The sequence below is a fragment of the Rosa chinensis genome, chromosome 1, assembly GCF_002994745.2.
Source record: "Rosa chinensis cultivar Old Blush chromosome 1, RchiOBHm-V2, whole genome shotgun sequence".
Classification (NCBI taxonomy): Eukaryota; Viridiplantae; Streptophyta; class Magnoliopsida; order Rosales; family Rosaceae; genus Rosa; species Rosa chinensis.
In genome coordinates this window covers 4,536,353-4,548,530 of record NC_037088.1, presented here as the reverse complement: position 1 = coordinate 4,548,530, position 12,178 = coordinate 4,536,353, and the positions used below count along the sequence as shown (strand labels likewise).

Genomic DNA, 12,178 nt, shown 5'->3' with positions numbered 1-12,178 from the left:
TAAAAAGGTCTGTAATGAATTATTAGTAATATTAATTTAGTTCTTATGAATAATAAGTAATGTTAAAAAAAGTCAATTTTTAATTTTTTTGATTCCCATTCTGCCCTTAAAGCCAACTCTCTCTCTCTATCGTCTTCTCCTCATCCACAAGAGACACAGACCTCGAGAGAGTGCAAATGGCGAAGAACGACGCGTCTTTGGGATCGCTGTACGAGTTCTTGAAGCGGTGCCGACTCGCTGGTAATCAAATCGCTCCAGATCATTCAGGTCGATTGGGCGTCGTACGAAGCCTCTTCGTCGATCTCTTGACATACTTGTCGAGATTGGAGAGCGCGATGGTGAAATCGAACGCCGCTTTGCGCTCGGCGAACCCGAGGCAGATGAAGGCATGCTTGCCGGTGCCATCCTCGATCCTGAGGATGAAGTAGCGCGACGATTCGAGCACTGTCTTGACGGAGGTCGCTGGAATTTGGATCCTCCAGTCAGATCTCGCACCGGTCCTTGCACGACCTTTTCCGCTCTCGGCGAGCTTCTCGTCGCTGCTGGCTGCATCACTGACTTTGATGAGTACTGCTCGATGAGTTTATCTTCCCCGGTTGTTTTGATTCGTGCTGCTTAGTTTCTCAGAATTGTTAGCTTAGTTTCTACAATAAGCTTATTGCATTGGAACTGTGGAGCTTAGTTTTGTTAAAGTTAAGAGTTTTTTGGTGAAATTTAGATAGGCAATTGTGAATTTCTAATGAACTGTACTTGATGAGTTATTGAATTGTAGGCTTTATGGTGTTAGATGTTTAGTACTTAGATGTTTAGTATATACCCGTGTATATACTACTTCTGAAATTAGTATTTTTGATTATGATGCTGATTCAATGAACCAAGTTATAAGAATCGAACATGTTAGTTGTGAAATTGATTAGGAAAATCAGTGGCCAAGAAATTGATTAGCAAATGGACTCAGTATTGTGATGAAATTGATTAGTTGTTGTGATGAACTGTTGGATTTGTTTTTCGGTCAAGAAACTTAAGGTGTTGAACTGAAAATTATGAATCAGATTCTGAACTGGAGCCAGCTGCTGCTGGATTACAGGTTACATCAGATGGAAACCCGAAAATTCTAGATGTTCTTGATTGGTTAGTAGATAATTGTCTACCTTAGTATGAAATTGGTGGTTTTTATCGTGCAAGATGATAAAAACCCACATATGAATAGTCTATTTCGTATAAAATCCCAAATTTCAATTCTGTCATGATTTTTTTTTATGTTAAGGATATTGTTTGTTTGCTATCACATCTTGCACCATGCAGTCATTGGTTAACACTAGGGATTTATGTTTTGTGTTTTTGGTTCGTAACTTGGTAAACTCTTTGGTGTCCTGTTATGGTGTGGATCTTTAGGAGATTCCTGTTCCCAAGTCCATATTAGACATTTGTGCCCTTTGGAAACTTAAAGATGATGAGAGAGGTAACATGATTTAAGCATGGTAATATATCCATTTCCATGATTTAAGCTGTGCATTTCGTTTTGTGTTGTTTAGGTTTCTTAGCAATTACACGTGCCTATGGTGCATGCATAATTGCATACATAGTAGCATAATTGCATACACTCATATCCATGCCTAGCTTACTTTGGATGATCGAAAGGCATCTCAGAGTTTCATGTCTTGAGGCAATATTACAAAATTGCAGCTAGTTTATAGTGTTTCTCTCTACTTATGATGCTAGATTCTGTTTCTCATTGTTTATTTTCATTGATCTGAGGTCAGTCACTCTCCCTCTCTCTATTGTCTATTGTGTATGATTGTGGTCTCTTTGTACTCTTGTTTATGGAACGCTTTATAGAAGAGGCCCTTAAAAGGCTGAAAAAGAAAGAGGTCTCTTTATACATTTCATACTGATTGGTGTTTGCCCTCTATATCTGCACTGGATGCAGTACAAATGGAAAGAACAACATTACTGGGAAATTCCTTCCAATTGATATTTTGATGTCATTTATTTGTTTGCTCTGTGCGAAAGAGTTGGCTAATATTTGAAATAGTTTCAGGATGTGGAGGCAAACAATCGAAAGGTGAAAGTGTATGGTAGGAATTATACATTCATTGAGACCAGATGGAAGAAGCTCAGAGTTGGTGATCTTGTCAAGGTGCACAAGGATGAGTACTTTCTTGTTGATCTGCTTTTGCTTTCATCAAGCTATGAGGATGGCATTTGCTATGTGGAAACTATGAACCTTGATGGAGAAACAAATTTAAAATTGAACCATGCACTGGAGGCGACATCCCATCTTCATGATGAGAATTTCTTGGAAAGATTTAGGGCAGTGATCAAGTGTGAGGACCCAAATAAAATTCTATATTCATTTGTTGGGACTTTGTTCTATAACGGCAGAGAACACCCACTTTCCTTGCAACAGATGCTGAAAAATACAGAATATATCCATGGATTTGTTATTTTCACTGGGCATGACACAGAAGTGCGGCAAAGTTAGACAGCTCTCTTTTCTTTCAGTGTTTTTTTTTTTTTTTTTGCCCTTCTTTAATTATTGAATTTCTAGTGTTGCATGTTGGTCTGTATGTTAGTTTGGTTCATGGTAGTTTTGGAGGTTTGGATTGGTTAATTGTGCCAACTTGGTCTCAGTTTTGTTTATATTCAAGAACTGATTGTTTGATTACAAATCAGAAGTTTATCCAGATTATGTGACTTGGCTACTGATAGTTACTTGGTTAGTGACATTATCAGTGACATGTAATGTGACATGGCCAGTTACTTAGTTAGTAACATGTGATTAACAGTGACTTGGCTATCAACTTGTGACTTGGCTACTGATAGTTACTTGGTTAGTGATATGGTCAGTTACTTAGTTAGTGACGTGATTAACAGTGACTTAGCTATCAACTTGTGACTTACCTATTGACAATTACTTGGTCAGTGACATGGTCAGTTACTTAGTTAGTGACATGTGATTAATAGTGACTTGGCTATTAACTTGTGACTTGGCTACTGACAGTTACTTGGTGGTGACATGGTCAGTTACTTAGTTAGTAACATGTGATTAACAGTGACTTGGCTATCAATTTGTGACTTGGCTACTGACAGTTACTTGGTTAGTGACATGGTCAATTACTTAGTTAGTGACATGTGATTAACAGTGACTTGGCTATTAACTTGTGACTTGGCTGCTGACGGTTACTTGGTTAGTGACGTTGTCAGTGACATGTAATGTGACATGGTCAGTTACTTAGTAACATGTGATTAACAGTGACTTGGTTATCAACTTGTGACTTGGCTACTGACAGTTATTTGGTTAGTGGCATGGTCAGTTACTTAGTTAGTGATGTGATTAACAGTGACTTAGCTATCAACTTGTGACTTGGCTACTGACAGTTACTTGGTTAGTGACATGGTCAGTTACTTAGTTAGTGACGTGATTAACAGTGATTTTTGGCAGTTACATGATTAGTTACTTAGTTAGTTACTTGAGGTTAATAGTTACCCAGACAGTGACTTGAAAATTCCAAAATATGTAAGTGACATGCAATGTGACTTGACAAGTGACATGTTATTGACAGTGACTTGGCCGATGATTGATAGTGACATGGTCAGTTACTTGAGATTAACAGTGACTTTTGGCAGTTACATGATCAGTGACTTTGTAACATCCCGGACCTAAATTTTACCGTTTACTAGTCATTTGGACAGGAAACGACAATTTCTTTCAACTTTTACTTGTTTAGATACTTTTAGTGGCCCTAAAAGTTGACTTTTCGTTCGGTTCAAAATTTGAGGAAACTTCCTTCATGAAAATTGTAGAGGACGTTAAACTGAGCGCGTGCATATGTGGTGCGTAAAAATTGGAGTTCGTATGTGAAAGTTATAAGCGAAAGATTAAAGTTACTGTTTACGGTTACTGTTCATGGTAAGTTTCTATAAATAGCCGAGTTACTGTGGTAAGTTTCCATTTTTGGAAACCTACCCGGCTCTTTCTCTCTCCTCCCCTGACATTTCCTTCCTTTTCGGCCCGATTCTTCCTCCTCCGATTTCTCCCTCCTCCGGCCCACCCACTGCGAAATCCGGCCATCCCCAAGCTCGTCTCCTCCCCCTTGACGCATCTGTGGTGGTATTTTGGGGAGATTTGGCCAGAGGAGCTCGATTTCTTGCTGGGAAGGTTACTGTAGCAACTTGCGGGTTTTGACGATTTCCGGCGATTCCGGCCGTCTCCGGCCACCAAACCGGCGTCGAAGGTTCGGTTTTTGACATAGATCATTTCCCCTAAGGTCTTTCATTTCAATTTGCAGTATAGAGATCGAATTAATGATTTGAAATTTCTAGGGTTCTTGGAGTTTTCTGGAAAAATTTCACCCGCCGGTTTCGACTGTTTAAAGGTAAAATTGGGTTGTGTTGTTGTTGAGAAAATTGATCAGTGTGTTGAGTAGGTGCTACTGTCAAAATATGGTGGCCATCGGAGGTAGTGGCCGCCGGCGCGTGGGGCCCATGCGCTGCCACTGTTGGCGGCGAGTGGAGGCGTGTGTGGGCTGTATTTTAATTTCAGTTTTTAGCCCTTTTAAATTGTATAAATGTTGTGGAGCTTGTATGTGAAGTTTGGTGAATTTTGGAAGAGTTTGGATATGTTTGTGAATTCCCGAAGTTTGGAAGTTTTGGTTGTCGAATTGTGGGAATCCGACCTTCGGGTTTCCTTTGTTCCGATATGGAATACTTTAATCGACGGAGATAGATTAATGGTGAAGTTTGGATTGAATCCTGAAAGAAATGGTGATGTGGGATTTCGTAGGGTTTTGGGATTCATTATAGAATCGTACTTGTTTATCGAATTATTGTTTACGGAATATAATTGTGTACAGGACGAGGTACCGACCCATCGCTTGATGAGGATCCTTACGCTTGGGTACCACGTTAGCCGCATACTGTGAGTGGACGTTTATTTTCAAAGAATGATGCATGCATTTATTTATTTGTTTCTGAGATAATAATTTGTTTATCGTATTACTTTCCCGAGCATATGGTTATTTTCAGAAATGGTTTTGGATATTTGTTTATTTGAAGATTTTATGGCGTGCGGGGTCACGTCATTGGTTTTGCTTATCTTACCTTATTTATTTATTTCCGATGTGATTTCTGGATTTATACTATTTATATTATATTTATACTCGGCGACTTGAGATTTTTATGAGATTTTTTTTGAAATGAGATTTCGATGGAGTAAATCTTTATACTTATTTATCTCCTATTTATTTTGAACTTGAGATTATCTTGGCGTGTGGGACACGTCGTTGGAAATTCATTTACGAGAGATGGGGAAGCTTTATGTACTTATGGATTTACTTGGTTTTCAGATTTTCTTTTGCCATACTTTGGGTGACTTATCATTGCTAGCTTTGATCTTCCGCCTTTGTGGAGAGGTGATGGGATCACCGAAGCCCTCCGCCTTTGTGGCGCTGGTTACTGTCTCTGTGACAGTAATTCTGAAGCCCAGTATCCTATCGCTACACATAGTGGCGTAAGGGTATATTACGGGAGTAATGGGAGTACTTTAGCCTGGGAGGCTATCACCCGAGCCTGGGAGGCTCACTCGTATGGCTATCGTCTTCCCCTACTCATTATACTATTTTCGACTAGCGGGGCTAGTCCGATTTATTTTAGCCATTTATTTCCTTGAGTATCTGAGTTTCAACCTTTTCCTTTATTCGTTTGTGACTAGTGGGGCTAGTCGGCTTTCATGAGCGGAACTCCTCTTATTTTATTTTTGTTAATCATTGCATGCATCGGGAATTTTAAAGAAATAAATGTGGGAAAGTATAAAATCCCTTTTGTTTGAAATTGTTTATTTTTGTCCACTCACGCTAACGTTTTTTATGTACTTTCCCCTGGGTCCTTCGGTTTCAAATGCCCAGTTCGCAGTGTAACTGTTCGGCTTTAGGAGTTGAGGCTTAGCACCACCGCTGTCATCTATCCCTCGTAGGTTACTTGCTAACCTACTATGTATATCGTTGTTCTTTTGGTTTTAGCCTGCTCTGATAACCTTGAGATTTTGTATTAATATTGTAACCTATGACTTGGTTGTAATTTGAGTTAATTGGATAATTTGATACTCTAAATTGTGGAGTTGTGCGGTTTTGGGAGCAGGGTCGCTCCAGAAGTTTTGGGAGGGTTGTTTAGAAGTGAAATTGAAATTCTACAGGTTTTGGGTTGCCCATTTTTAAGGGAGGTTATGCCGAAATTTTTGGTAAACCTTCTTTAAAGGTGGGTCCCGCGGGGCCACTTCGCCCTGGAATCCGGGGCGGATCCTGTCAGACTTAGTTAGTTACTTGAGGTTAATAGTTATCCAGACAATGACTTGATTAATGACTTGACTAGTGACTTGACCAGTGACTTAAGGAGTTTGGCTATATTCAATCATTTGTTGTGTATGAACATGCCAAGAGTATTCCGAAAAAGGAACAAGGCATGAGAACTCAAACGCTATACTGACTTAGAACTAATACATGGTCCGTTACATGGTCAGTTACATACATTGTAAGTGACATGGTCAGTTACATAAAAGGTAAAGAAAAAACCCTTTTTCATTGAAAGAGTAAACAAAATATTGACCTCACTGGTCAGTTACATATATTGTAAGTGACATGGTCAGTTACCCCTTTCATCAACAAACGATTTTAATCTTAGCTCTGCAAGCCACTCCACTTCTTCCAACCACACCAACTTCATTACTTGCATTGTTGTTCTCCAATTGCTCAATAAAGTTTGGCCCATCACTTATACATTACCGAAACATGAGGAATCTTGTCATCCCCACCAGATAAGAGAACATAATTTATCATTAATTGCTATAACAATCTTGTGATCAAATACACATTAAGCACACAGTATGCCTCAGATGGAAAACTACTAGCTAAACTTGTAGTTTCGTTTAGAAGGCCGTGCAACTCCAAGCAATAACCATATATAAGAATCACTTCATAAGAATAGGATTATGATACACTTACTCTTATTTTCTAGAAAGAATCTGCAAAACTAACAAAGCTCCATGAACTTGTTGGTCTTGCAAGTTGTGCTTCACCTAGTCTAAAAGTCGTGGCCACCGCTCAGGGTAATCGACATAAATAATTGTCTTTAGGAACTCACCCAGTTGTACCCTGTACAATGACATTAGATTACCAACAAATAAGCAGGAACATAATTTCTCAAGGTATTATATAGAACTAACAACTTAAAACAAAACATAAAGACAATCTGCGTGCAGTCACAAGCCCACTATGGCCACAGTAGCCGAAACAGCAAACGAAGTACCTTAACGTACAATGGGGGAACCTGTGTAACAAAGACAAGAACGTGCTCTCTAACCACGTCTTTGTCAGCTTGTGATATCTTATTATGCTCATCTACAAAAATCAACAGGTGAAGAATAAGCATAGCTAGACTCATCCATGGATTTCGGATACTAACCAAAATCCTATTCAATCAATCATTACATACCTGGCTTATGAGGTAACCAGTTCTTTCCAATGAAGTTCTTGAAATGGATGCTGGCAACCTGACGTACACCCATGTCGCAGTTACCGTCCATAATAATTTGCAACAGTCTCACCAAATGCTGCGGTATATACTGAATCTGCAAACCAAAACCCCCAACATCAACATCATCAGATAAAAACCCCCACATACATATGAAACCAATTTTTCTTCAACCACTTATCAATTCCCCATGAAACAAATCAAACAAAGAGCTAAAAATCAATCAAAAATCGTTCTCTCCTACTCAAAAGCCAATCTCGAATTACACAATTATGATCAACACGAGTCAAGATTACATATCCAATTAACCCAAAAAGATTATCAAAAGGTCTCTGATACAAGTAATCACAAGAACCTGATTGAGGTTGTGCTCGGTGGCTTTACGTTCAGGATGAGGATGAACAAGGAAAGGACATTATCGAAAGCATTCCTCAAGGTTGTACCGCTGGAGGTCTCGAAGGCCTCCATTGACAATCAGAACGAGCTTCCAAGCTCTTCACACCAAAGGCGGCGGAGTAGACGCAGTAGGCGTGCTCCTTAAAGGTGCGAATGGAGGCGGGGCGGTCGACTGTCCAGAGCTTCACAGTGTCTTCCCACGAGGCGGTGAACAACGAGTCGCAGCGCCTGGGGTTGTAGTTGGTGGAGCTGACCTCACGCGTGTGCTCATGGAGGGAGCGGAGTAGGTTGGAGGTACGTGGGAGGGCGAGGTCGTATAGCTTGACGAAGGCGATGAGGAGGGAGTCGTGAGATTCGGGCTAGGCGACGTTGTAGACGCCGTCAGCGGTGTCAAAGGGCAATGGTGGTGAAGTCAGTTAAGGGGGGGGGGGGTTAATTATAGTCTGAAATAGATCGGGGAAGAGAGAGACGATGCGACGATGGCATGAGTTGTAATTTTTGTTATTTTTAATGGCAGGTTGTAAAGTGGTGAACTTAATTATCATAGGGACATTTGTGTCCTTGATTATAATAAAATACTTCAAAATGACCTATTTTATCATTAGCCCAAAAAAGATTAATCTTGTAAAAAAAAAAAATATGCTTTACAAAATCTCATAATGAAATCCCTTCACCTACAAAAAAATTAAAATTATCCAAACAATTCATTTAAGGGCCAATGATAAAAAATGTCATTTTAAAGTGTCTTATTATAATTAAGGACACACAAATGTCCCCTACCCACACACTACCTAAAATATTCCTGCAATATCTGGTCTCTGACATGCTTCTGTCTAAAATTTCACTACCCCACACGTTCCAAAGCTAAAAATTCTTGGAATTGCAATTCTCTAATATTCCTAAAATTTTATGTCATGAGAAAGTTCAATGTTCTCAATGTCCTCCCTGCCTTGTCTTCCATCTAGAGTCAACATACTCCAAACAGGTCCTCATCTTTTTATGTTATGATAAAGTCCAAAAGCTTCCTTCCTATGGAGGCTTCGTCAGGATGTTCAGACTCGTCATCATCTCTTACAGAGTTACAGGATGTTTATGCTTCACTAGTAAAAAAGAAAAAGCACATCAGAAAGTCAGCTATGCCACTTTCAAAAACCAACTTCTCAGTTCTTAATAAAAACCAAAAACATGTACAATGAGAAAGAGAGAAACATATCACCTCAGCATCTTTGTTGGACTCCTTTGTTAGAAAGAAGTTGAAGAATTTAGACATTGCAGCGGAAATTGGAGATTTAAAGTCAAGCCTGACAAACGGTTGCAGAATAAAATGCACATACTTTCTTAACATTTCACAATCATCATCCTCAGTCTTGAGTGTGTCAACATATGCATCATAGTGGAGTCGGAGCACAGGTTTTACATCGTCAGTGATTTCTGAATTTTTCACACAAGTCTTAAGAAAAGCAAATAAATTGTCCCTTTTCTCCAATATCTCTGAATGTAGCTTGTCCACCTTATCTGTCTCTGCTTGTAAGCACATTTTTTTCTTTCGTATTTCAGCAATCAATCCATCAAACTTCTCCATGGTGGGTGTTCGTTTTCCCATATAATTCACCTCAGGACGAGCAAGAAACTCATCGATTGCCTTATTTAACTGCCCAAAAAAGCATCAAACCAGAAACTCAAAACTTGAGACGTTGAAGGTGGGAGTGACTAGCATGACAGTTAAATATACATTTATCAGCCTACAATTGAACTTAAAAGGCCAAATGGGTGACAGAAATCTTACCTGATGCACGCTCTTCTTCTTGGTCTCCAAGACCTCCTTGAGTGTCTTTCTTTTTTTTTCAAATTCAGATCTTGCACTCGCAGTCGCTTCTATAAAAGCTCTGAGCTTTTCTTCTGCTGCTTCTTTTTCCTGCGTGACAAGTCTCTCCTTGGCCATCCAGCTCTCTTTCTCTGTCAGGAGCAGCTCCCTTTGGAGTTCGCATTGAGAAAGCTGACAATTAAGCACCAGTTAGAATGCAACGCAGATCGAATATCTAGTAATATATAGAGAGAGAATACCATTAGTGCAAATAACCTGCTCTTTGAGCCTCAAAACCTCTTCGTCCATGGTGCCTGTCTCCTCCGCCGCCGACATCCTTCCCCTATTTTCAACAAAACCCGATCAAAATGCCTAATTGAATAGAAGAACGAAACCCTAGCCTGAACTTGATCTGAATTCCAATATTAATCCTCAATCAATTGTGAACGAAAACCGGGGCCGTGACGCAATCTGATTTCTATAACAGAAACCACTGCGCCGGACATGAATCGGAGTTTCAAAATTCTGGCTAATCGGACCTTCAAGTCCCGAGTTTCTCTCTGCTCTTGCTCTCTCCAGCCACTTCCGTTTCTATGCTAAGCGCCGATCAACTCGCGTCTTTTTTTTAACATTTATTTTGTAGGAGAATTCCCATTTACCTACAAATAGTTGCTAGGCCCATGAGAGGCAACTTAGACAGACATCAAGGTTGGGCCGAAAACTGGAAATCCAACTTGGCATTTGTACTTATTGAGTAATACCCACCCAATAATAATTTGCGGATAATACTCATTGGGTAATACCCATCAAATAATTTTCGAATACTAGTATTTATCCAACCCATTTCTAAATGGGTAAACCCATACCCCACCCATTTACCCATTTTCAATATTGCTCATTTTTATTTTATTTTTTATTATTAAATACTCGCTACTATTTTTTCTTGACAAATACTTATTATTATTTTATTATTTTTCTTTAATATGAATATTTCTACTTTAGTGTTAAGCATCCACCCATTTACCCGTTTTCAATATGGGCAGGGTTTTTTTTTTTTTTAAATTTTATTTTTTAAATTTAAGGCCTTCAACCTATTAAAGGCTGGGATCTTTTTTATAAAAAAAATTACAAAATGAGAATCATGTTCAAGTAAATCTCTATTTTGTGTTTAGTCTAAACTCTAGGTTACTTGACCTAGTGGTAATATGGTTTAATTAGAAGAATCTAGAGATTGCTATTCAATGTATGATTACCTTTCCTTGTATGATTCAGATTCTATGCATTGTAATCCTTTATATAGAGAGGCCCTTATTATCAATGAGAATACACATCAATTTTCTCTTGATTCCCATTTCTCTAAAACACGTTATCAGCACGAAGCCCTAACAAAACCCTAATTTCGTAGTCTTCAAATCCCAACATCCACCGCCTCACATATTGAAGCCCTAGCCTCAAGGAACCTAGAACCGGCAGCGGAACCACCGGAACCGGTTGTCTAAAAATTCGGACAGGCCCTTGCCTTGTGCCTACCTTCTGCAAGCACCTGCCGAGAGCAGCCGAGCCCCTGTCGATAGCCCTGCACACATCTAGCGAGACCTACACACCCCTGTACCTGCACCTGTCGACATCTGCCAAGAGCCCTACATAGCTCATGTCGACACTTGCCGAGACCCCTGCGCAGCCCTGCTGAGACCTGTCAACACCTGCCTAGCCCCTGCAAGTACCTGCCGACAGATTGCCTGCCAGCCCCCCACAGTCCAGCCTAGCTCCGGCTACCAGATTCCGGCCACTTTTCCAACGACCTCCGGCGACCTTTTTTCCTGCCATCTTTAACAACTTTTCCGGTCAAGATTTCCGGCGCTTTTCAAGGTAAATTTTTCTAAAAGTTCCCGTTTTTGAAGTTTTTCATTCTTTTCTTTTTTTTCTACCCCCTTTCTTCTTCATAGGGGAGACCAAAAGACGAACTGTGGGAGTTCGTACTCACTCCAAGCTTGGAGCTTGTAGAGTCCTCCAAACTTAGAGTTTGTTGAGAAGAAAACGATTGACCACATACATCGTTGTTTTGATCTAATCCAAACCCCTCTTGGAATCGGATTTTCTTGGAAGCGACTACGCTCGAAAATTCCTAATTTCTTGGAAGCGACTACGCTCAGAAATTTTATAGTTTTTCGCGGTAGCCTTTTTCACTTCAAAACTAACCCTAATCTTGTGTTGTTTTTCAGGATGAGTAACCTGAACAAGTTAAACTTTGTTCCACTGGAGACAACAGGCGCAGGATAGCATAGGTGGGTCCGAGATGTGCGCCAACGTCTTAAGGCTGATGGACTTCTGGAAACCATCCAAGAGCCTAGTCAGAACGTGCTCACTGTTGAGCAAGCTATCGCTTTTGAAGCAAATCAAGCTAAAGTCATAATTCTCATGACAAGGCACATGAATAACACGCTCCAAAGT

General features: G+C 39.9%; 1 protein-coding gene across 1 annotated transcript; it reads right to left on the bottom strand.

Annotated features, from left to right (window-relative positions):
• Positions 1-6,948: 6,948 nt before the first annotated feature.
• Positions 6,949-10,346, bottom strand: LOC112181652. The gene is made up of 6 exons (XM_040512751.1): positions 10,004-10,346; positions 9,710-9,919; positions 9,140-9,574; positions 7,489-7,624; positions 7,303-7,394; positions 6,949-7,148 (listed from the first exon to the last, which is right to left on the bottom strand). The coding sequence occupies exons 1-6, from the start codon at positions 10,061-10,063 to the stop codon at positions 7,134-7,136; spliced, it is 948 nt and encodes a 315-aa protein (XP_040368685.1). The 5' UTR covers positions 10,064-10,346; the 3' UTR covers positions 6,949-7,133.
• Positions 10,347-12,178: the final 1,832 nt, after the last annotated feature.

Bases quoted from the DNA above. Each gene is read 5' to 3' on its own strand.
- LOC112181652 (XM_040512751.1), bottom strand. From the start codon at position 10,063: ATGTCGGCGGCGGAGGAGACAGGCACCATGGACGAAGAGGTTTTGAGG. The intron at 9,920-10,003 runs GTTATTTGCACT...CTTAATTGTCAG, and splicing joins TTTTGAGGCTCAAAGAGCAG to CTTTCTCAATGCGAACTCCA. The intron at 7,395-7,488 runs GTATGTAATGAT...TGATTTTTGTAG, and splicing joins CTGGTTACCTCATAAGCCAG to ATGAGCATAATAAGATATCA.